This window comes from Molothrus aeneus, chromosome 2 (assembly GCF_037042795.1).
Source record: "Molothrus aeneus isolate 106 chromosome 2, BPBGC_Maene_1.0, whole genome shotgun sequence".
Lineage (NCBI taxonomy): Eukaryota > Metazoa > Chordata > Aves > Passeriformes > Icteridae > Molothrus > Molothrus aeneus.
The window spans coordinates 9073007-9098678 of NC_089647.1; the positions used below are offsets into that span (position 1 = coordinate 9073007).

The 25672-nt window shown below is 38.4% G+C and overlaps 1 protein-coding gene across 2 annotated transcripts in view; it reads left to right on the plus strand.

Annotated features, from left to right (window-relative positions):
- The window catches only part of ROBO1 (roundabout guidance receptor 1), a 687040-nt gene that overhangs the window by 635663 nt on the left and 25705 nt on the right, over window positions 1-25672 (plus strand). For both annotated transcript variants that reach the window (XM_066571924.1, XM_066571925.1), the window contains 7 exons: window positions 65-296; window positions 1544-1665; window positions 5558-5729; window positions 12680-12877; window positions 16255-16281; window positions 18950-18992; window positions 22579-22733. In XM_066571924.1, the coding sequence (XP_066428021.1) occupies window positions 65-296; window positions 1544-1665; window positions 5558-5729; window positions 12680-12877; window positions 16255-16281; window positions 18950-18992; window positions 22579-22733 (949 nt within the window). The remainder of the gene's footprint in view (window positions 1-64; window positions 297-1543; window positions 1666-5557; window positions 5730-12679; window positions 12878-16254; window positions 16282-18949; window positions 18993-22578; window positions 22734-25672) is intronic.

Genomic DNA, 25672 nt, shown 5'->3' on the forward strand with positions numbered 1-25672 from the left:
CTTGGGCATCACCCCTGGTGCCTGTCTGTTTATGGATATCTTCTGTGTTCTGCTCTCTTGCCAGGTGGACCAGCAATCCCAGTATATTCAAGGATATAAAATTCTGTACCGGCCCACACCAGCATCCTATGGAGAATCAGAGTGGTTGATCTTTGAAGTGAGGACTCCCACCAAAAACAGCGTTATCATTCCGGAGCTGAAGAAAGGCGTAAACTACGAAATCAAGGCCCGCCCTTTCTTTAATGAGTTTCAGGGAGCAGATAGTGAAGTGAAATTTGCAAAGACCCTGGAAGAAGGCAAGTAGGAGCTAGACTGTCTTCATCTTTCCTTTTTGAAGTAGCAGCCTGGCCAGCTTTCCTCTGATATGTTCATTATTTGATCTTGTTTGAAGTGCATGCTGTTTGAGAGCAGCAATCTGTGGCAGAGGAGACTGATCATTATGTGAATTGTTTGGTGACACAGAAGTAAATATTCTGAGCCAGGCATGAGAGACAGAGGGAGAGGGATGTGCAAAAATCCCCTCCAACACACAATGAGAAACGCGCTTTTTTATCTTCCCTGCAGTGTGCGCACTCCTCCCTGCTGAGTTCATGGGCTGGTCACAAGTGACTTCTGTCAGATTCAAGCACTTGCTAATCACTATCTTGAGTAGATAGCAGACACCACAGAAATCATCAAAGCAGTGTAGCTGGGGGAATGAAAACCATGGTTTTTAGAAGGCTTTTATATGTGGATCAATCAGTGAGACAAAATGCAAAGATGAATGAGGGCAACAGATAGAGTGGACTAAATTATGTATTTCCATCTCATACATGAGCTAAAAAGACAAGGTTCATAAAGCTCTTCCTTTTGTTGCTGCACAGGCATGATAAGTATGCAAGGTGGCCAGTGCCTCTGAATAGGGATTTTGGTGCTTCTGCTAGGATCTGCAACCTTTCCCTTTCTATCTTCCTCCTCCATTAGAAAAGGGGTGTAGCTCCAGTTTATTTCTGCATGTGGTTCAGAAGGTGTGCATAGCTGCATTCATACTAAGCGTCAGGTAAGCATCCACTTTTTAGAAGGATTATTTCAAATTCAAAACATAAGTTATTATTATAAATATGTTAATACTAACACAATATGTCCAGATTTTAGTAAGTTTTGTATTACTCATTATTTTTTTACACTCTCAAGGAACTGAGATTTAGACTGGGGACTATATAGGATTTATTTTTCAAAACTGTTGATCCTGGGTGAGCTGATTTGAGACCAGTGAGGAACTCAGTGCCCAGAACTGTGACGTGCAGGTAGTGGATATCTGAGAGTACAATTTGGAATGTTACTTTTCCGGGCCTGTGCAGCAAAACTACAGCAGAACTCAGAGCCTGGTTGTTGGGTCACACATTTTCCTTCTGTATCACTTCATCTTGTGGGCAGAGACTGCCCTCAGTGAAGAGTGGGGCAGAAAAGATTGTATTTGTAGAGCCTAGAATTCATCTTCCACTTGAGCTCATTTGTGGGTGTGACAGACATAACTATTCAATTCTTCTTTCCCAACAAACAGCTCCCAGCGCCCCACCTCAGAGTGTTTCAGTAACTAAGAACGATGGGAACGGGACAGCAATCGTGGTCACCTGGCAGCCACCCCCTGAGGACAACCAGAACGGGATGGTTCAGGAATACAAGGTACTGCTGGCATGGCCAGGTAGTGAGGGAAGGCCTGTTCGTGGGTGCTTGGCTCCATCTTCTGGTTACTGCGAGAAAATGGGAGAGAAAGTCACTGCTTTGACTCAAACTCCATCTTTTTAGTGATTCTGCCTAGGTGGTGTCAGGCAATTAAAACAGCCTCCATAAATCAAAGCAAAGGGTCAACACTCTTAATTAAAACAGCTCCTGCCTTGCCTCCATTATGACTTGGGAAGAGCACACACAAGGAGAGAGGGAATCATACCTGTTTGAGAGCCACTTTGTGACTCTAAGACACTGGCCAAGGTAGTAAATATAAACAGGCTTAATGAGTTGAAAAGCCCAGGGATAATAATTAACAGTGTTAAGATCTGAGTAAATTATGCGTAACTGGGTAGTTAAAACAAATGGAAAACTTTCAAGGAAAGAATGTGCTTCTATGATAATAAATCTATTACTGCATAGAAATTTTTTCTTTTCTTCCAAACACAGTTCTCATTATGTTGTTTAATTTTTAACAAATTGAAAGTACATTAAAAATATTTATTGTTTGTCATTCACTTATGAACACAGACTGTATTTGCATTTCAAATTTTTTGGTGGTAATTTACATAGCAAAGTAAATGAAGTTTATTTTTCCTAAGCAAGCTAGAGATGTTTTAAATGTGGATCTCAAGTAAGCTTTGTAACCATGGAAGGGCAGGAGCTTTGGTTTTAGCCCCCTGCAAATGCACATTATTGAGAAAATCTTTTAAATGAGAATGTCTTGGCTATTTTTTTAGGTTTAAACACAGTGCTATAAACCTATATTCCTAGCCATCAAAACTCATTCTGATTTTCTTTTCTTCTCAGTAAAAATGGGAAAGGGAAGAGATTTATAAGCTTCATGGTCAATTTAGAATAATAAAACCCTTTTCAGAACCTGGTCAACTGGTAAAATAAAATCTATTTATGACCTAGTTTCAGATATATAATACAATGTAATTGGAAAAAATACTTGGTGATGTTATTTTATTTAAAGCTAGACCTTGAGAATTATTTACAAGAAACTGCATCAGAGGCATGTTAAGGTTGCAATGATACAATGATAAAAGTCAGTAAATTCACATTTCTGAGTGGATCTAGTCCATACCCCACCTCCCAAATCCCAGGATTTTGAGGGGACAGGTTACCAAGTGCTGGAGCAAGCACACTGTAGTGCTTATTTGGCAGTAGATGGCACAATGGCATGTTTTGCATCTTTATTTGTTGCATTGATGCCATGGTTTTCCTTTGTGCTTTTCACCATGGGCAGAAAAACAACATAAAAATATCTGTGAAAATATATATGCCATTCCTACTGAAGGTGCTATATGTAATTGCTGGTTTTGTCAAAAAAAACTACTGAAATGCAGAACTGATGATTTTAGATTAAGAACTATTAACAAGAAAAAATTCAAATAGAAGACTTGTGAAATTTTCTCTTTTCTCTTCCCCTTTTGTTTTTCTATCTTCTCTTTTCTCTCAGAAAATAAAAAAAAAAAGGTATGCATATGTGGGGCAGTTCATTATTTTCTCAGCAGCTCAGATCAAAGGCAAGAGTGTACCTACTTTAATTAAAGGAAAATAAATAGGAAGAAGGATACTATCTTAATTGAAGAATTGTCAGTAGCATACACAAAACCCCAGAAATTCAAATTCACAGCATAAGTAATTTTCTCCTTCCCTAACACAAAGTTAGAAATTCTCTTGTTCTACTAATTCTCTCTTCCCTTATGTGTCTGTTATGATGTGAATTCATTCTTCTTTTATAACATTTTAAAGGTTTATTTTCACTTGCCTATTTATGTATACAGTCAAATGCAGGGTGGCAAGTACTGAACAACTTGATGTTTGACCTGACATTCTTGTTTCATGCACTTCTCCATGTACTTGAGTGCCTAAAAACAAAAGCTTTTTTTTTCTGAATTAGTAGTTCATGATTACAAGTACATAATGAAATAAATGTTTCATCGTTTGCACATGCACCATTTTACATGGTAGCAGTAATAATTTCTGTGAAATTGACTTTAGTCCAAATGTAGATTTGAGTCTTTTGTTCCTCACTTAATTGAGTTCTTATTTATATATGAGCATTTTTGTGCCCATCCTTTAGGATTCAAGACCAATATGAGTAATAGTTTTACCCCTAGCACTGATTGAAACAGTCTCTATGTAGTGTCAGAACACAAAAAGGAGATTCTCTTCATGTGCTCTGACCTGCTCTGCAGCAGCACTTACACATATCCTGTGCTGGGATTCAATTTCAAAGGAACCTAAAATGCATTTCACATCCTCACAGTGTCCCACTAGCCTTGTTGCAGTCTGTGGCATCCAGAGGAGGAAAAAGGGTTTTTATAATGTCCTGAAGGTGAGATAAAATTTCCAGTGTCCGGGCAGCAAGGGCAGTACAGGAGGGGCTGTAGCAATTGTTCTACATGTGAAAGTCTATCCCCCTCACCTGGCAGTCTCCACAGCAGCAGAATTGCATGAGGGATTTAAAGCAGCTATCTGGGTACTAAATCTTTTAGGAGCTCCATATGTTGAAAGCAAAATCTTCCCTCCCGTGTACAATCGGCCCAGGTTCTGATGTGCTGCTGTTCTCAGCCAGGTTTGCTTCTTTACAGATAAAGTATTGAATTTAACTAATTTAACTTTCTGAATAAATGTTCTTTGTAGAGCAATACATTTGTGGAAAAGGCACAAAAAGGAAATAGGCACCGCTTTTTTTAGCAGATGTCGATTAGCTCCTACTTCACCTTGAATAGCAGTTGGGAGTTCAGCCATCCTCCTAAAAGCATTTGCCACATCAGTGGTTCAGGCCTAAAGATACAAAGATATCTCATCATTTTGTTTCTCCTTGCCATTTTATGTCACTGGTGTAATATATGAAGCTGTGATTTGAAATCACTAGGCCTGTATCTTGGATGAAATCTGATATCATGCTGTTGCCTCAATTAGAAGACAGCATATCACTCAATATTTGCCCCTAGCTGCCATCTAAAAAAAAAAAAAAAACCAAAACCATTTGGATTCCAGCATGACATCAGTTCTCTTAAGATGTCATTTGATGAAAGACTTGCTTGTGCACTTGAGTGACACATAATTCCTGAAGAAGAGAATTGCAAATTCATTTAACTGAACGCTCTTACTTTGTTGTTTATGTGAACAGTTCTTGGCTGTGGGGCTTCCCATGCTTGTAGTTTCATTAGCACTTGTTGAACTCTAAATGAATTGTGATAAACTCATCAAATAATGGTATGGTAAAAGCAGCAACCCCTCGACGAAGGGAGGAAATGACACATTTGATTCTATTATATTAGAAGGTTAATTAATTACTTTATTATATTATATTATTCTGTACTATATGACACTACATCTAAACTGAAATGGCACAAGCACTCAACTCAACTGAACAAAATTTTGTGACTGTTTGCTGACCAGCAGTCTGGAGACACGCTTGGTCCTAATATGCCAAGGAAACAAAATGCCATCACTTTGGGTAAACAATCTCCATATTGCACTCTACTTTGGTGCAACACAGGAGCAAAAAGTGACATAAGAATTGTTTTTCCTTTCTCTGAGGTTCCTCACTGCGATTCTCAGAAAATAGCTTTGGGAAGTTGTGCCTTGCTTTTCTCTGAGAAGAGAAATGCAGCCACATAATGGTGGTAGTTGGAGCAGCTCATTGGAACAAGGAGTGCCTTTTCAGTATTCATGGAGGGCCTAGGGCAGCAATCCACAACTGCAGATGTTAGAACAGTGACAAAGTGTAAATTTCCTCATCCAGAAGGAAAGAATGCATCAAATTCCCTCCTTCTTCCCCTTCAGAGCCGAATTCTGAGCACTTCCCTGTGCCTTTGCTTCCCTGCAGGTTTGGTGCCTTGGCAACGAGAGCCGATACCACATCAACAAGACCGTGGACGGCACCACCTTCTCCGTGGTCATCCCCTCCCTCGTGCCCGGCATCCGATACAGCGTGGAGGTGGCTGCCAGCACTGGGGCAGGACCTGGGGTGAAAAGTGATCCCCAGTTTATCCAGCTAGGTAAGCTTCCTGGTAATCCTGCCCCTTGGTGTGGGTGATTTCTGTTTGTTTGCTTTCGTCTTTTATGGCACCAGAAATACTTTGGAGACAAGTGAAATAGATAGTGTTACTTGATCTCAGGAATAGCAGGGTTTGGCATTTCTGGTTTCAAACTTGCCTTAGAACTGCATTCTAAAGGTGGGATTAAAACAACACAGGGGTGTTTTTAAATCTCCCAGCTCAGCAGTGCTTTTTAGTTGTGGACTTTTCAAAGTGAATTTTCACCCTTAAAAACTTGTAAGGGAGTATGAATCTTTAGGTGTTGATCCACTTTAGGATGTAATTTGTCTTGACCAGATATTATCATTATTGAAGCAAAAAAAAAAGCATCCTAAAATTAGGCACAATAAATATCAACTACGTGTGAAAGCTAGTAAATAACCTGAGTACAGGAAAAAAAGATGTACACAAATAATTTACTAAAATTTGACCTTCTAATCTCATTTAGACCAAACATTGCTGTCATAAATGTTGACCAGGGACATTGCTCCTGGATGTTTCTGGGAAAAACGCATCTTTGCTATTGGTTAGCTGAGGATTATTTAAAGTAGCTTTAAGTATAGTCATATGCTGCTTTTTATAGTATGCCTGGAGCAAAATACCTTATCATTACAGTGTGTAATTATGAAAGCAAGCTCAGCATGTTGCTTTGGACTTTATGTCCTGTCTGTCTCTGTATCATTAGTAGATCTACCTTCTTATTTCACTTGTTGTATTTAAAAATCTATAATTAAGAGCATGTGAAAACAAGACAGAGCAACTAATATGGAAAATTACTTGTACATTTCCTTAGGTATTAAAAGAAGGGCCTTCTTTAGCTTACTTAAATTAGACAGGTATATGATTCCCAATTACATCGATGGAGATTTTACAATAAAATTGCACACAGCTTGTATGATATTCCATTAATATGGAATTATTACAGGAAAACCATGTAGTTATTTGTTGGATTGTTCCTCTCTACAGCCAGCTACCATTCACAGCTTTCTACAGCCATAACCACTTCTTTTTTTTTCCTTTTGTCTGATGATAAGCAAATTCTAAATGAAGGTGAATTTAATAATGAAACTTAATCACTTTGAGGTTTGTGAAGTTGAAAAAGAGGCAAATCAGACTGTCAGGGTAAGGTTTTTGCCCACTTCTGGGTTCCTGTCCTTTATTGTTACTATGTTAGAAAACAAGAAGAGATCCCACGCCTTGAAAGGTGTTCAGTGTGCAAGTCTGGCAGAATGCACATATTTCCCCATGGTTGGACTTTGTTTCACTGCTTGTCTCTAATTAAGTGGCATGGCCAAATCCAGATGTATTTTAGTAAATCCCATAATTTACATGGCAAATCCCATAAATTGTTCCATGGCAAAGATGTGGAGGCAGGAGTCTTGTGGAGATCCATGCCACAAGAAACAGAACGATGAAATGTCTAGATGTTGCACCAACCCTTTCGGCAACTGCAGGAGGCTGCTGAAAATTAGTGCTTAAATTTAAGTGTTAGCTCTCTTTGGTAGCACAGATCAACCTAAATCATCCAGATAGAAGAATGGCTGCAGATTATTCAACTCTGCCCTATGATGCAAGTTCTCCTCCAGCCCCCTCAAGGAATTGGATTCCTAGTTCTTAGAAGTGCTCCCAGCGTGGGGGTGGAGCAGAGTTTTTTGGGTAGCTTTCTGAAGAAAGAAAATTAATTTGTTGATGTCATCAGTTGGCACTTTTCACCAGCAATAAATTACATTATTACAGAGAGAGGGAAGGGAGGCCAGGGAGGGGGAGGAAAGAGGACTAAGATGCTCTTTGTAGAGGGTTTGAAACAGTCCTGACATGCTGTACGTATGTGCTCTAAGAACTGTGTGACAGCTTCAAGTTACGATATTTCTGCCCTGCTCCCAACTATTCCTTTCCTGATACCTGAATTAGTGCAATTCTTCATTTAAAAAAAATATAAATGGGAATTTCATGTGTGAAAACAGAATACACTGTGTGATTCTGAGGTTCACTTTTTAAATAAGACCTTCTCATTAAAATCCAACGTCCGTCTCCTTATAATGTGTTTTTTGTACAAAAACATGCGACTGGGCTGTGGCTGAGCCTGTGTGGGATGCTCCCAGGCTGGTGACTCTGGGACATGCCTGGGCAGAGCCTCAGCAGGGTGTGTGACAGGAGGAAGTGTCACCTTTCCAGGGCAGCCTTCCAGAAGGAGAGGGGAGGACAGGAGGAGTTGGATTCCCCGGGAGCTGAGGCGTGCAGTGCAGTCCCACGCATCAGCTGAGCTGTGATAAATGACCTTGTGCACACACTTAACCTGTTACAAAGACAGGTACAAATTGTAATCTCCAAGCTCTTTCATTTTCCACGTCCCTGCTGACATGAAGCAGCTCACTGAGCTGTGGTACCCCAGACTTCCCGTGCCACCAGGGACAAGCCAACAAAATAACTTGCTTGTTATTCATAAAATCGTGAGATCCAGTGAAAAGTTATGGGTCTCCTTAAAACACCCTGCATGAAGCTTCTGAATTTGCATCTTGGCTTTTGAATGAGCTTTTAGTGCTTTCTGTGGTATTCCAAGGACTTAAAGAAATATTTGTTTATTTTTTTAAAAAGAAAAGATATTTTACATAAAGAATGACTGCAAAAGTTTTGGTGTTAAGGAAAGAAAATTCATGAGACCTGGCCACAGCTCACTATATTATGCCTATAACAATGTGCCGTGGAGAAACAAAATCACAGAATTTCAATAGAACCTTTTATTTCCTTGTCACAACATGTAACTTAAAGACATTGTTCACAAAAATGTACAGAAAGATGAGAATTAGCAATTTTTTGCTGATCTGTAGCATAGCTTTTGTAGAGTGATGGGATACTGCCTGTGGTGGCTTGGCAGCATTACCTATGCTTGTTGACAGGTAAGTAGTAACATTGGAACATGTTGTGATGTATTTGTTTCTGGTACCAGCTCTGAGAAGCCTCACAACTGCAGTTAATGTTACTCTTAAACACATAATTTGTGTGAATATATGGTATGCAGTTATTTATTAAGAGATGTCTGCACAATTACTGTAAATATTGAGTGTATTATTTCACCAGAGGATGTCTCAAGTGTACAAAACACAAGAAAGTCTCATTGAATCTTTATTATTCTAACTGCTACATTTAGGAGATGTGATTTGTGAACTAGCTAGCATGCCTTCAGGTTATTATTCTGTCAGCCCTAAAGGTACTTGGAGTGTGATAGTTGTGAGGGGTTTTTTGTTGATATTTTTGTTTGTGGTCTGCAAACAACTTAACAAAGTAATCTTTATTTATACCCTTCACAGAAAACTCTTTCAAATCAGGTTGGTGCTGTCACCTCAGGCTGTATGTTATAAGACTGAAGTGTACAATTGATATTTTACCAGTTTGGGAAACATTAATCTAGAAAGGAGACAAAATAGCATATTCTTACCTTGGTAATGTTTCACCAAATAATTTTCATATTGCATCATGAACATGGATTTGAGATAAGACTCAAACAATATGTTACAGGTTTCAGGTGTTTTGCGAGTTTTTAATTGCCAGAATTAACAATGTCAACACCATTTATATATTCCTACTCAGTGTTTGTACATTTTGTATACTGAATCAGACATACATATGGAAAAGTACCATTCCATAGGTAATACTTGTACAAGGCTAAGTTAAGTTACTTGCACAACTTTGAGCCTGGAATTTCCTGTCTTTTTTGAATCTTTGGCATTCCAGTCCTAAATGGATATTAATATTTTATTTATCATTTAGCAACTTCAATTTTAGTTTTCACATTATTATTTATGTGAATATTTAACACTAGAGGATTAGAGGTTCCAGTTCTTCTCCATGTAAATTCTAATTAGTTTCCATTGAAGTTGGAAACTTGGAGCTTCAAGACATTCAAATCAAGTAGCTTGTGAGCAATAGCCACAGCAACATTGTCTGTGATTAAAAAGCAAGCTCTTATCTTGGGCTAGAAGAAGGGATGAGTCACTGTGGTAATATGCTGGTTTCAGGGAGCTGTGGGATCAGCCTGCTCCAACAACTCTGAGGCATTTCCAAGTCCATTAAATGCTGGGGCTGCTGCTCTGGCAGTGGGATGCACTTTGCCATAGAATGTTTATGTTCCCTTACTGTTTTGGCACAACTCCCTGAAGAGTGCAAGCAGGAACAGGAATGTTCATTATGAACCATTTATATATCAGTCAAAGTTCCAGAAATTTCCTCGGATTAAGAAAAACTAGGTTGTTTTTTTTTTTTTTTAATTCAAGAGTTTTTTCCAAGACTGATCATTCAGGATCTCACTGGGCTATTAGGGAGAGGGAAGATGCCCTTCTCAAAGAAAGGCTTCCAAGATAATGTTCCTGTAAGTGTTTAGTTGTGAAGAGATCACTAAATTTCATTCTCTTTATATTTAGCTAATTTTGAATTACAAGAGGAGTAGGATGTAGTCAAATGTGACCTCTTGAAAGCCCTTCCATCTCCTCTTGTGCTGTTTGTTTGACTGTATGTGAACATAGATGCATTTTTCTCTTTCCCATATGCATAGGTATATACCAGCTTATGTAATGACTCTAACAGTCCACCCATATTCAATGTGCCTGAGGCCTAATTTCTTAAAAGAAATTTCATTATTATGCTGTTCTTATGCTTGCAAGTAAAATAATGGCATGAAATTAATGTCAATTTAAAATTAAAATAATAAACAGTCAAAGATTCCTCAGGATTTTATAATATTCACGCACATGTTGACTGAGCAATGCAGACTGTGTATAAAAGTGCTGTGTTTCTCTATGACTGAATTGTTGACATGTTTAGAAAACATTCTTATTTGGTTTTTGAGCTCGTGATTATTTTTTCTCCTGGATTTATTATTTTAAAATATCTATTTTAAGAATGAGACAAAAAATATTTATCACTCTTATTTATTCAGGACCAGAGGCTCTCCATAAATGTTTTATTCTGTTCCATTAAGTTGTATAAGGGACTGTAGCTGTTTAAAACCACAGAAATTACTCATTTTGAAAAGGAGACTGACGATGCAAGTTTTCATATCTTAATATGGCCTCAGCTGCAGAGAGACAAAAGATGAGATGACAGCTTTAATTCATTGGTCACAGTGTACTTTATACATTTAAGCCCATCTGGCCACTTGTGTGGAACTTCACTTGGCTGTCTCCATAAAATCTGAAGCAACCCATCTTAACCTTGCACAAATAGGCGTGAAATCCATAAACCCAGCAGACACAAAGAGTGTATTAGTAAGAAAAGAATGAGTCTGCCTGGTGAACTTTTAGGCTAGGCAGTGCACTTAGGATCATAGAAGATAAAGTGAGCTGAAAAATGAAATACAGTTTCCAATAAGGTAGCAGTCATGGGTGGGGGTGATTTCTGAGAAAAATCGGTATTGGACTTCAAGGTCGCAGAAACTGGAATCTAGAATCCTTCATTGGGAGAATCTGTTACTAATTCAACCTTTTCCATTCAAAAAGGTATCCTTTTCCAGAGCAAATAATTTTTTGTGATTCCATCTCTTGTCTGTATTGCAGTTTTTTATATTTTATGTAGGCTTGTTTTGGCATAATGCAAGTTGTCATCATTAAAAAATTCCATTCACTGCTTAGTTCATAGGGAAAAGATACTGATTTTAAGCAAATAGATTTTTATTTCTTATATAGTTCATATTAATAGAATTAATAACAGCACCTTTCTCCTTAAAGCACTAATCTCTCATTCTGAATTTGATGTCCCTACCAATAGTATAAAGCACCTATCTCTTGGATTTATACAGGAGTAAAAGTGGGTATTTCAAAGACCAAGCTGTGGAATGTGTAAAGCAATATCCGCTCTGAGTAAAGGCTTTGAATTCTTGCCCATGCCCTGTGCAGTAATAAAATTTCCAGTGAGCACTCACTGTGGTGGTAAAGCATCAAGAAGGCAGAATTTTGGCTTTGAGTTGCTTCACTTCAGTCAGAAAGCTTGGTCACTAACTGGGTCTTCTTACTGCTGTTCCCAGAAGGTTCCTGCAAAAGTTCAGTACAGAAGGAGCAGAAAAGACCAATTCTGAAAGGTGCTGTCTCTATGAAAAAAATAATTAATAGTCTGTGGAAAAATGCACGTTCTTTATTTTGATATGGGGTATTTAAGGCTAAATGGTTTTGAAAAGCACTACTTGTTCATTACTAATGAAACTCCTTGGCTGTTTTTAGCAATTCATAAATCATTTTTTAGTTATCCTTTAGCTTTTTCATCCGTATTTAAGGGGGCAGGATTGGTTATTTGGTCGTTTTACTTTTCTACATCATTTAAATATTCAATCTTTTTTTAATTGGGGTCAAAGTGAGAGACTGCAAGCAGTACATTAGGCTGTGTAATACAAGATTTAGGTAATCTGTCAAGAACTGCCAGATGAAAATATCTTCCTCAATACCAACCTCATGTGAATGTAGTTTAAATTTGTAAGTGATTGTCAGTTCTGAGTGGAAGTTTGGGGAGCTGACTTGTACCCGTTCACATTTGCTACTCATGTTTCATACTAGAGCTTTTTCTCACTTGGTGTGTTTTTTGCTGATTTTCTGAATAATTTTCTGAAGCTGATGTTGCTTTTTTAAAATGAAAGAAAAATAAAAAATAGCAGTCCACAGGTTTGTAATTTAGGAGCTTTTCTATTTGCATACATAGCCTGATCATAGCAGCGTTTGTAAGCAAACAAAAGTCAGTGATACTGGAGGTACCTGTCTTGTACAGAAAACATACCACTTTTGTCTAGACCTGTAAAAGTGAGATTTTGAAGAGCAGTCTTAAGGATTTTACCTTGAGAAACTGGACTGCAACGATGTCAGCTCTTTTCATGCTGCCTCTTACAGCTGTTCATTCAAATTAATTGGCTGTTACGGGTGTCTGTGTTTCAGATTCTCATGGAAACCCTGTGTCTTCAGAAGATCAAGTCAGTTTAGCCCAGCAGATTTCTGATGTAGTAAAGCAGCCTGCCTTTATTGCTGGAATTGGTGCAGCCTGTTGGATTATCCTCATGGTGTTCAGCATCTGGTTGTATCGCCACAGGAAGAAGAGGAATGGACTCACGAGTACCTACGCTGGTATCAGAAAAGGTGCCCTATTACCTATTTCAGTCTGAAATAGGATAGCAAACAGGCTGCTGAATGCCTGTTTGCTGCCTATTTATTTTGTCATCAGCCTCTTGTTCTTCTCAGGCTCAAATAAGGAATTATCAGCTTGCTTCAGTACTTCCGTGAAGTGTGGGTCAGGAGCCAGTGCAGAGAACAGTAATATTTACATAACGTGCTAAGTCTGGCTTTAGAGCATAAGTCTTGAGCTGAGCACCAGGAGTAGCTTTCTATAAAGACACTCCTACAAATGAGAAGGTTAAAGAATGGTTTCCAATGTGCCCTTGCTTTCTGACACTCGGGTGAAGAGGAGCCATCTGCAGTGGATGGCAGCTCCTTGTCCCCCATCCAGTGCTTTGCCTGCTGCTGGGAGTGCTAACAGTGGTGTCCATTGCAGTAACACTTTGGGTGTGGGTACTTGAATTTCTCCTGTTCTGGGGGAAGTGTGGCTCTTTGTAAAAGCACAATTGTCAGTCTGCTTTCCAAGACTCTTTTCATAAATGCTGTTGTGAGACCCTTGGCTGGGACTGAGTTCTGGGGCCATCCCATCCTGAATCTGTGTTTAGTTAGAATGGCAGCAGTGGGGCTAACTTAAAGCACTTCTCATTTCCATGTTATTTCATGTTATTGATACTTCTTATATATCACATTGTCAGAGGTAAAGCAGTGCTTTTCAGTATACTTTCTGACAAACAAAACTAAAATCTCTACCTGGAAGATCTTCTGGAATAAAAACTTGACACCTCCAGATCAAATAATTTCCAGGTTAAGCCTGGACATTAAAGCTGAATTCAGTGAGCTACAGTTCATTACATCTCAAAGGAGTACTTCATAGGTAATTGTAGAGTGATAACCATAAATTTTGGAATGAATCAGAAAATGGGAGATCCTGCTTTTGAAGAACTAGAGGGATTATATTTGACATTTAGCAATCAGAAGACAGGCCAAGGTTTAAAATGTGAACTCATCTTTGTGTATGAAAGGTGTAATGAGATTACATTCTTTAGTCCCCAAGAATGGATGTGTTATGGGCAGGAGAGGCAAATCAAACACAAATGGTTTCAAACAGCAGCAATATGTTGCTGTGTAAAAGAAGCAGTGCTAAAAATAGCAAATGAGTGAGTGGAAACATGGAAATATATCTGGAGTGTTGCAGAGCTGAGATGTCCCGGGTGCTATTGAAGTGCCAGTGCTCACTGTGGGCTCCAGGCACAGTGGCTGTAGTGGAGTTGCAGCCAAGGGAATTGGGAAGGAGTTGCACCCTTGACTGTGTTCTGCTGGGATTTGGGGCAGGACAGCCCCCCACGTAGTGCTGCACTGGCCTGTGCTGTTTTGTTTTACTAATAGCATGCTGCCACACTGCCTTTCTACAGCTCTATCACACTAACATCACTGTGCTTTCACCAGTACCTATGATTAAGCAAAAGGCATACAATTTGTCCTTAAAAATGCTTACTTCAGTGACATCAGCTATTGTTCAAAACAGCTGTGTTTTTCAAGATCTGTAAAAATATCTTTTGTGTAATCTGGGGGGAGTTTAAATGAAAGTGTACAGAAAAGTAGGGTATGTATCTCTGGTATCAAGTATTCTTCAAAGACAAAACCTATCTTTAGTGAAATATGAATTGCAAAGTAGTTTGCCACTCTGCAGTTCATCAAGTCATCACTGCAAGCCCAAACTTTCTTCAGTCTTGCATTTATTTATTTTTATATTTAGCTTCAGGCCTGTCATCTGTTAAAATACTTCACTACTCCCACACATACATGCTGTACTAGCAGTCTTACACACTCAGAAAAGTTTATTAATAGAAGCTCTAAGAATTAAGTCATTCTTTCATGTGGTAGCAATCAGATTTCTTTCAGTTGAACCTCCTCAGTTCCTTAAGAAACAAAACTAGGTTTAGTACTAAGCTCACAGAAGAGTAATTAGACAGTAGCTTAAGATTATTTTTCATGTCCCTGTGATTGCAAATTATTTTGAGGTTCTGATTCTCTTTGGAATCAAGCTCAGGTTTAAATGCCAGTTCTATTTAATGAAAGCTTGTTACTATGGTTCTATATTTTGAATGTAACTAAATTAAACTTAACTATGTGAAAAAGCCTAGCTCAAAGAAAATACTATGGTATTCCCAAGAAAATAAAGCTTTGCTACAAATGGAGCCTAAAATGTCCAAATACTCCATTTTTCTTGTCTTTTTCTTAGTATCATATCCCTGGAAATAAATTGGCTTGGTAAAAAGGGGGTAATAAGGAGTGTCTTAAATTACAACAAGACACACTGCACTCCCCACAAACTTCAGAGTTCTTAAATAAATAAGATTAAGAAGATGTTCTCTTAGCCAGAACCTTTTATTTCTGTTCTGGCTTTGCTGATCACCTTCTGTCTCCAGGCTGTTTTTAGTGAATATTTGATTGTTTCTGTTACCTTTCACTGTGATTAGATCAGAAAGGGCAGTGTTAGCCTTGTTCTGCCATCAGTGAGAGGAAAACGATACTGTCTTGTCAACAGGAGGGGGAGCATGTGCTAATAGGAAGAGCAGATGCTGCTGCTCTGTATTTGGATTAGAGACCCTATTGATCCAAAGAGGATTTATAGTAGCTGTGAGAGAGAAGATTGTCAAGCAGTGTCATTGTTCTGCTGTTAACCTTTCCCTCTTAAAGCCAAGGGTTGGAAGGTAGAAAGGTGTTACATCTAGGGAGGTTTTTTTTTCTTTGGTGATTATTTAAAAAAGAAATATAATTACTCTGTATAACAGTCTCATCTCTGAAAACAAAAATTAATTGCTGCAGTAGATTTTAGTGTCTTCATTGCAGTGAGAGTTGGTGCCATTCTTGATTCAGAGGCAGTAAAACAGCAGTTCTCTTTGTTCCTTTTTATGATTATTATTTCCTTACTGAATACTTAAGCGTGCCTATTAGTTCAGTGTAATGAGCATTTACTTAGTGAACTGCAGATAAGATTCAATAGGACCTTGATAAGGCTTTGTTAAGGAATTTGTCATTCTGCATTCTAGAATGATTAACAGTGTGGGGGTTTTGTTTGTGCTAGGATTTTCAGAAAAAAACTTAAAATACCAAACTGAGAAGGATTTGAAAGGCTAAACCACAGGAGCACAATAGAATACCAAGCTTTTTGCTTTTTTTGCCTTTTTTTTTTTTTTTCAGAATAGTACCTGTAGAGACAATCTTCTTTCTGAATTGCAATTTCAGTTTTATTTTTTTTATCAATGTGATTGAACTAGTGGGTTAGTTATATTTATTTGTTTTATGTTCAGCTGTCTGCTAGATTTATACTAATGTGGTATGTTTCCCTTTCTCTCTTCAGCTTAATAACCAGTTTGTATTTTGTTTTGATTTTTCAGTCCCGTCTTTTACCTTCACACCAACAGGTATATATTTGCACTTTTCCCCCCTTCTTTGTTACTTAAGCATGTGTTTGTGGTACTATTTCTCTTTCTCTGACATAACCAACCAGCCCAGCTGTTCTGAAGGGGTTTTTTAAGCAATGTCATTAATGACAGGTATCATTATTTGTTCTCTGAGTAGTGTGCATTTGCTTTGTGGCTGACAATATTTTCTATTTGTGTGTGCCATTTCAAAGCACACCATTCCATGCCAGCATGCCATTTTGTAGCATGATCCTGTCAGTTTTTACAACCTGGGCTCTTTTCCTGCATATTCCAAGGGAGTAGTGTGGCCTCCCACATCTAGAGATGCAAAAGGTGCTTCTGGTGGGGGATGAATGACTTAGCACAGCCCAGATGCTGACTTGAAAGAGATTCAGTGAGATTATAGCTGGTGAAATATTTGTTCCTTTTCTTTCCTCTGAATCTGCACTAATCCAGTGCCCTCAGAGTTTTCTGCTTTGGAAGATACAGAAAATCAAAGTGTTCCAGCAGTTAGATTTCTTTGCTTGATGCCTTAAATTGTATTTTGCTATGAAATTTTAAAATCATGATCCCGTTCAGCTTAAAAAGAAGTGAATTTCAAATTCAGAGTGAGTTTAAAATCACTTTCTATTTTGTTTTGTTTAGAAATGTGCAAAATACGACATAGTCTGAACCATAGCCCACCAAAGCCCATGAGAGCCTTTCCATCCTGTAGAGCTGACCTTCAGTGGGTCCTACAGTCTGGCAGCTGAGCAGCTCATCCTCTGCAGTAGATAAAACCCAACACATTCTGTACCCATCAGTGTTCTGCTTTTCTTTTAGCTGCAGTGAACAGCCAGGTTGTTTCCTCCTCCTTTGTTCGAAATCCTCCCTGTTCACAAGAGACCTGTGAGATTTGCAGGATGTGTGTATCCAGGCAGGGTAAAACCCACCCAGCCCAGCTCTGGGAAGTTTCCCAGGGAATGCTAGCTCCTAATCTGTGCTGATGTGGGCTCTGTGCAGCAGCTGAGTTGCATCTTTCAGGCTGGACCAGAGGAAGCCAGCCCCGAGTGCCTGCACTCGTCCCCCCAGACCGGGCTGAGCTGGGTCAGCCTTGCCCACGTGCTGTTCATCAAACTGGAGGGTGCCTGCTATCACAAGCCAGCCTCTCATGTTCAGTGCAGTTGTTTCCTGTTCAGCATGAGCCAGAGTGGCCCTCAATGGTTCTGTAGGCCTTTGAGTGCCTTCAGAGCCTGGAGAATAATTCAAGCTCTTTATTATTTTGCTGTTACTTTAATTGGCTAAACAGAGGGCTTCTGTTGTAATCTCCGTCATAGCACGCCACTGAAATTCTGCAGAGGCTGGAAGCTGACATCTCTTCTCTCCAATGGATTCTTAACATTAAAAGAAAATATCAGGGTTTCTTAAGATGTGTCAGAGCTGGGAAATAAATAGCCTTGAGATTTTTAAAAAAGAAATGGGAGAAAACATAAAGCATGTAAAACACTTAAAAGAAAAAAATCCTTGTTTCTCTACCCAGAATCTCGGTCATGCTTTGACTTTAAATTGAACCTGGCTTCCCTCTTTAGCATTACCTACAGTAAAAGACTTACCTGTAGGAATGCATCCTACATTTTAATCCTATTATTGTAATCACTGCCAGCATTTATCTCTCTCTTGCAGACTCCCAGTTTGGAGTTCTTCTAAAGAGCAGAATTTGGCTGCTTGTTTTCAGCACATTCCTAGCTGGAAAGTGTAGAATCCATCAGCACATGCAAGGAGGCAGTCTCCTTAACCCTTTGCCAAATCCAATGTAAACCTGCAAAATTTATAGCACTGTTTCTTCTTGGATGTTTGCATCCTAAAAACTAATTTCTCAAACATCTTACTTCCTGTGAAGGATATGCAATCCACACCAACAAACAAATGCATGTGGACATCCACTTTGTTCATGGAGAATACTTTTGAAGTGCTAGAAAAACAGTTCCTTCTAATTTAGAAAGTGTTCTTTCTGCCAGACTGTTTTTTAACCAAGATTTATATATTTGAATTTTTATATTATTCAGTATAATTTATAAATCCAGTTGTAAAATGTTACAAAATGTGCAGCTTCTGTGGACTCCTAGAGTGTGCTTGTTCCCTGAGTGTATTGCAGTAGCATTCAGAAAGAGCATTTGTTTTTGCAGTAGCTTCAGCTGCAATGAGCCATTATTTACATTGGAAGTAAGGTCTGTTATAGAATCATGATACCTCTTTAATCTTGCCAAAATAATAAGGTAGAGCAAAGCTTTAACATCCAGCCATTCATGAAATAAATATATGACCTAAATTCTTCCAGAGAGCAACTCCACTGAAGTCAGCAGAGTTATGTTAAGAATAAGTTCAACCTGATGTATGGCTTCCTGCTTTCTTAAGCAATACATGTGTGTGTGTGTGTGTGTGTTCAGAACAGCACTGAAATATAAAACCCTGTTGGGGCTAGGACTAGCAGTTATCAAGCACCACAAGTATTATGTCTAAACTTGGATTTGAAGCAGTAGCTTGCAGAATGAGACTCAGAATTAATGTATAAACAATGAACAATTATTGTCTTAGCTAAAATGAAACAAAGGCAAAGTAAATACTGTTGTTGAAGGAGTCTTGTATGATTTTTAAATGTTTTTCCTTTTTTTATCTTTGACCATTTCAGTAACATATCAGAGAGGAGGAGAGGCCGTAAGCAGTGGAGGCAGGTAATTATGTGCTTTGTTCTTATAGGTATAAATTGTGTGCAAATAAATTTAAGGATTCCAGGAATTCAATTGTCCTTGTAAGTGATGGCAGAATAATTACTTGCATAGATAAGTTTTAGTTCATTATAGTATTGTATACATTTTGGCCTTATATTTTCTGTCTAGGAGAAGGGTATATGGTTTGAATTTTTAGGTTGACTTTCAAAATGATTTGAAATATTTTTAGCTTTGTTAACCTGTAAAAACTGCATCTCAAAAACTGAGCAGCAGAGGGAGTGCTTTAACTTCAAAATAAAGACCTGGCTTACCACCTGATTAAGGGAGTAAAAGCAATGAAGTCGTGGCCTTTATGAAGATCAAGGAATATAGCTGCTTCACAAATACTACAGAGAAAGAAAACATTTATTGGTGAAAACTGTTGAAGACATAAATGGCTTATAAGGTGACATTTTAGGAAAAAAGATGTTTCTGTGAATGCAAAACAGTTAAAGCATTGCTTAAAATAGATGGGGCACTGAAGGAAAGGGAAGCAGGTTGTAAATTTGCAACCACCACTGTGAGAACCAGGTCCATTCCAGAGTGAGGATTTAACTAAGGCATGTTCACTGGCATTATGTTATTACTTAATGAATGGCCATGGAGAAAACAGTAATTTACATTTCCTCTGTAGGGGTAAAGTTTTCTTCAGGAAGAAAAATAATGGTTTTAGCAAAAAGGCAGGTCAGAGCAGTGGTGCTTTAGCAGCACACCATTTTTTTTCTAGGTCACATTCAAAGGTTTGCCATGATGCTTGAAATCATGCTAAAATCTCAGAGACCTGGGCACCAAAGTCCTGTAACAATTCCTGTTCACAAGTGGCATTTTGTGATTCCTAATTTGCAAGACCATGCAAAAATTTGGTAATTGTGAAGTTCAAGCATAGAATAAAGCATTCCCAGTCTACCTGAGTGCTGTGCAGAGGTGAGGCTATTCAGCTCCTGCTGCAGCTGGACCTGGCATTTTATGAGCAATTGCAGATATCTCTGCCCAGCACTGTGTGCTGCTATGCACTCATGGCCACAGGAGCATGGAGAGAAGCCTCTAGAACAGTTACCATGTGATTTTTGAATGGAAAAATCTGTAAATCACTGGGTTGCTGTCCTTACTCCAGGAGAGTGAGAAAATAGGAGAGAAGAGGGATGAACCTTCTCTTTCCCTGAGAGTTGTTCAAAAAGATGCTCAGCTAACATCCTTTGTGTTCTTTGTGCCACTGTGCTTTCTCACTCTTCCCTTAGCACAGGCTAGATGAAGCACTCTCACATAGAGAACAGAAATGAACCCACCAGTGTCTACATAGTGCACAGTAATGTGGGTACTTCCAGAGCATCAACTTCAATTTTACTGTCCTAGTGTTCAGCAGCAGGGCCAGAATCTAACAATGTAATTGATTCAAGGTGCAAACATCTGTGCTGGCTTTATTTGCATATACAGCATTGACAGCTTGTGTGATGTAACTTATTTTGTAGAATATGAAACATAATTCTGCAATGTAAAAAAAAAAAAAAGAAAACCTAAAAAAAAACAAATAAAAACCCCATGTTATTTTTGCATATGAAACCATCTTCTGATATCCAAAACTAAGGTTTTCACTCCCTTACTTTATATTTGCAGTGTTTTGGAAAGGTTCAGCATTTTTGCCAAGCGCAGTTATGTGAGCATGTTAAAGCATTTTTCAGATTTCAAAATGTCACAGTGATATATTTCAACATAATCCCCACTTGTGTGATGCAGAAAAAATACCCATTTCTGTGGCGATCCCATTTCTAGACAGGATTTGAGTAATGGTAATTGTGCTGAGTTGACTCCAGCCAGCACCCACACAGCCACTTGGCTCTGTCCACCCCTGCCTCAGATCCTGTCCAGTAATTCAGGGAGTCAAGAAATTTGCTGCCAGGGTTAAAGATCTTTGGAAATTATGACCTCAAACCTTATCACCAGGTTATGGATCTGTAATGCAAGCATCTCTTGCCTAAATGTCTCCAATTAGTAGAATTCTCGTATGCTTGTATACACCACACCACATTTCTTACATGACAGCAGGTGTAAATGCAAAGTAAATTTTAGAAACAAAGGATCTTTAATTCTCTGTGCAACAAACCAGTACACAGATCTTTAAAGTGCTGAAACATTCTGGGATGCTTTGTCTCCTCTAAATGCCTTGAGGTGTAGGTTCATTGTAAGAGCAGAGTGTAGGGAAAAAAGCAGGGAATTTCAAATCAAATTTCAAATGCTCATAGGCCTACACAGCTGTATATTTATTTCAGATTTTTTTTTTAAATGCTTCTTTACTGAATGCATATTGGCTGGTTTGTAAGCCTGACAGCAAGTCAAGCCTCATCACCTCCTATGTTAAATTGTCAGATGACATATGCAGTACAGAAATATATACACATATATGTATAGATTTTTTAAATGTCATTCTGAGTCTATGACTTAAGCCTGCAGCACTGACAGACTCTATCCCCCACAAATAACTGCATGCAGCTTGTATTTTCAACTTGCAGTTTAAGAGGATTAGCATATTTTATTTTTGAAGATCATCACATCTAATATTATGGAAAATAGTTTCTGCACTATTTCAAATGGAAAGTTGCCTGTTAAATCCCAAGAGAAGGGGGCTGTTTTCATATATGTGGATGTGACAGTCGCTAAAATTATCTATTTTTTAAAAGCACCTTAGTTATCAAAGGCAATTTTAAATTGTGTGGGGCTGTAACATGGCCCACTGCATTGTTAGCATGAAATCTCAGGAGCCACCAGGGATTCTACAGAACATTCAGAGAGACTTTCACACTCACTACAAAAATTCAGCAACTTGGAAGACTAGGAATGCTGATGACAGGAATACACTTTATTCCAAATGCAGCCAGCATGCAGCATTCATATCTGGATATTTTTCAGATGGTCAGTATTCTGAGTGGCTTTCTCATTAACAAGTTGTGTCACCTCCTCAGCATGTTTAGTGAGATCCAAAAGCTCCCAAGCCACTGTGGTTTCTGTTATCTGCTTTTCCCTTTGATGCACCACAGTAGTACTATCTGATGGGGAGGAGAACTTGTTCCATAAATAACCAAGAACTTGGGAATATTCACATTTAAATTTGGTTCTTACTTATGCATATCCATCCTGCTTCCATGTGTGAATTTTTTGTTTATTTGACTTGCCAATTTCCTCTTTTTTTACCTTGCTTTCTTTAGGAAAGGGTGAAGGGGCAGAAAAATAGAAGTGCAACCCCTTAAGAGAAAAAAAAAAAATTAAAATATGAAAGTCAAAGTGACAAGTAGATGTAGCACACCAACATATAGTGTAGTCCAGCAAAATGAACTGATGCTGATCTTGACTGCTCACTCCTGAGTGATATAACAAGGAACAGGTTAGACAGGGGACTTGAAAATGCTAAATAATTGAATCAAGCTGAGTTTTTCAGTACTCAAGCCTTTTGGTACGTGGTATTATTTTGTAACATCTCACCATTTGGGAAGAGTGTCACTGCAATGTGAAAATGCTTTTGTTTAATTTTTGAAATGACCGAGCTTTGTTTTTAAAGGCCTGGACTCCTAAACATCAGTGAACCAGCCACTCAGCCATGGTTAGCAGATACTTGGCCTAACACAGGGAACAATCACAATGACTGCTCCATCAACTGCTGCACCTCTGGCAATGGCAACAGTGATAGCAACCTCACAACGTACAGTCGACCAGGTTAGATCTGTTTCTACCTTGCTAAGGAACCTTCTTTACAGAGTACACACTTCTAATACCTGAGAGAGTGTACAGCTTTGTTTGGGTTTCATTTCCAATGCTTTTTAGGCTTAATATAGTGTCTGCTCTATGTCATGATTGTGCTTTTGGTCCCTTTTTGGATCCTTTCTTGGTGCTATTTGGATAGTTGTAGCAGGCTTAAGGAGCCCCTTCAAAGTTCAATACTGCCAAAACTCAGACTGAACTAATACATTTTGGCTTTTGAATAGAGCAGATAAGGTCATTTTTGGGTTGTTCTGTACATCCTTGTTGCTTGGATGGAGAGGGACAAAGACCAAAACTATGCCAATGTGATTTTCATTCTGGTTTGGATGTGATGGGAAGCAAGAAATAAAACATTGCTACAGTGCTTGCAACAAAGTCAGTCTGTTTTGGCACACTCAGAACTTCACTTTGAGTGCCATTCTGAACAAAATTGGATAGCTGGTGTTCTGTTTAGGGTGTGTGAATAAAGAAGTTAACTTCACACACTTAAAGCATTAAAACATTAAAAACATTACATTAAAGCATTAAAACATTACAAAGTGTTGGATTAAGTGGTAGTTCCTAGGAGCTTGAGCAGGACTCAGAGAGCTCTGGAATAAAACCTCATGAGTTCTGTGGAAGACATTTGAGGAAATACATCTCAGAGTGCTAACTGTTGCACATTTCATTTCAAACAGACCTTAGGTTCATTTTGGTTTAACCTTGTGTTACTGGTGAGAAATTAAGTCTTTTCCACTACAAGTATCTCTACTGGTTTTTGCTGGTTTTTGCTAGTAGCATGTCTCAGCAATCCAGAGGGGAAGTGTGTGGAGTCGCGTAAGTGCCAAGCAGCATTACCTCCTGTAATTAATGTGAAACCAGCTCAAATGGCTGGTAATTCATGAGTGGCAGTAATGGCAATTCATCTCCTGCAGTAATGCTGTCTGACAGTGACCAGTGCCAGCTGCTTCAGAGCAAGGTGTGAGATTTTGGCATTAGAGGCTTGTCTCTCACTCTGGCTGTGGATATCACATCCGGCAGTACCTGTATAAAAAGGTTTGTGATTCAGGGATGGTTCACTATTGCAAGGACAGACATAGCAATTCTGGTAAATAAAAAATTCAGAAAAGGAAGAAAAGGCACATTTTTATGGTTGCAACCTATTATAACATCTTGTATTGAACTGCAGTGGATTCTCCCTCATTTTAACTTTCATATTAAGCTTGGTTCTGTTGCAAAGTGTTTCCCTCCTTTCAAATAGAACTTCAGAGCTTGTGGGTCAGACAGTGTGCTCAGAGTGATCTCTTCTTTCCTGGAAATTCTGCCAAATGTTCTTAATTCTGTCATCATTGGCTGGTTTATGCTCTGAAGCAGCAGCGATGGATATCCCCTCAGTAGCTGTGAATATGCAAAGTAGCTGCATTTTTAATTGCTTTTAAGTATAGCACTGTCTTCCAAGTCTACAGAACGGGAACCGATCATTCCAAAAGTAGATGCCATAAAAAATCTAACTAGATAAATCTTCTGTTGTATAGGTAAACCAGTTTTAAGTACTTGTTATGAGGAATTCTAATGTGTCTATGTAAAAAATGTACCTACTGCATATACGGTATTGATTATATTGCCTCACACACAAATCAGATGTAGCTGCAAATGAAAGGAAGTAAAAACATATGTTCGAAATGACTCTGCAAGGATATGTAACAAAGCCTGAGGTATGTGGAGTGAAGAATATACTGTATATATTATTGCTCAGTATAATACAATAGACTTTGAAGGGAAGAAAGGCTAGTATGCAGTAGGTGAGAGAAATGAAACATTTAAACTCTAGAAATCAAGAAGTTGAAGTCTGTGAAGCAATAAATAACAGAGGCATTAAAAACACCTCACATAAGAAGGAAAAATATATCAAACAGTAAAGCCTTCAAAAAAACCCACAGGCTGGGGGGCATGAAGTGTGCAGTGATAAGTTCTATGTGGCATGTTCTGATACTGTTCCTTAGTCACTGAAAATGTGGATCGGTGGTTTTCTTACACAAGCATTATTTTATTCCCCTTTCTCGGGTAATATATCTCTAAAAATGTGTATGTGTTAGGGAATGTTTTTGAGATTGAAAATCCTCTATGTTTGCTAGTTGTTTCAGTCAGAGTAATGGTAAAATCTTGAATTCTGTATGTAGTTTGACTTGCCATCCTCTCCAGTAAATTCATTGTGGATACAGGTAAATGGACTTTGCATTTTGAATCAAATTCATTAGCATAAATATCACTTCTTTTAAAAGAGGAAAACTATATTCCTGGTGAGTGTTATGTAATTACTGATGCATTAATCAACTGGAAAATGAGAATTTTTGCTTAAGGATCATTGAATGCTGGTTCCACTAAGCCTTCTAACTGCTGACCCACAGACTACTTTACTTCATTCAGTATTCTCCCAGTGGACTGGATGTGGAGAGGAAAAAAATCTGTGGGCTTCGTGTCACGCAGTGGGAAAAGAACGTGGCAAGGCAGGGACACTGTTTCATGCAGTGGCCAGAGCATCAGCACATGCCAATTTACTGTCTGCAATAAGTGGTGGTCTCAGGATGCAGTAAATGTCAGAAGAATGAATTCATGCTGTTTATATGAAATATCGTTAGCATACAGAACAATGTATTACTGTGCTATAACGTATTTTGGAATACCCAAAGCAACTGAAAATCAGCAAAAATTCCAGATTGCTTTTCTGCCTTTTTTGTTTCAAATTAAAATATAAGATTGTACAAGCAAACAATGATCAAATAAAGACTTGCTACTGGGTACGGAGTTACCTTTTACATTGTACTTGTTTTTCTTTAATTCTCTTAAACTATTGTTTTTCTTTAATTCTCTTACATGTAATCATTTCTAAGTGTGCTTTGTGAAAACCTGTTGTA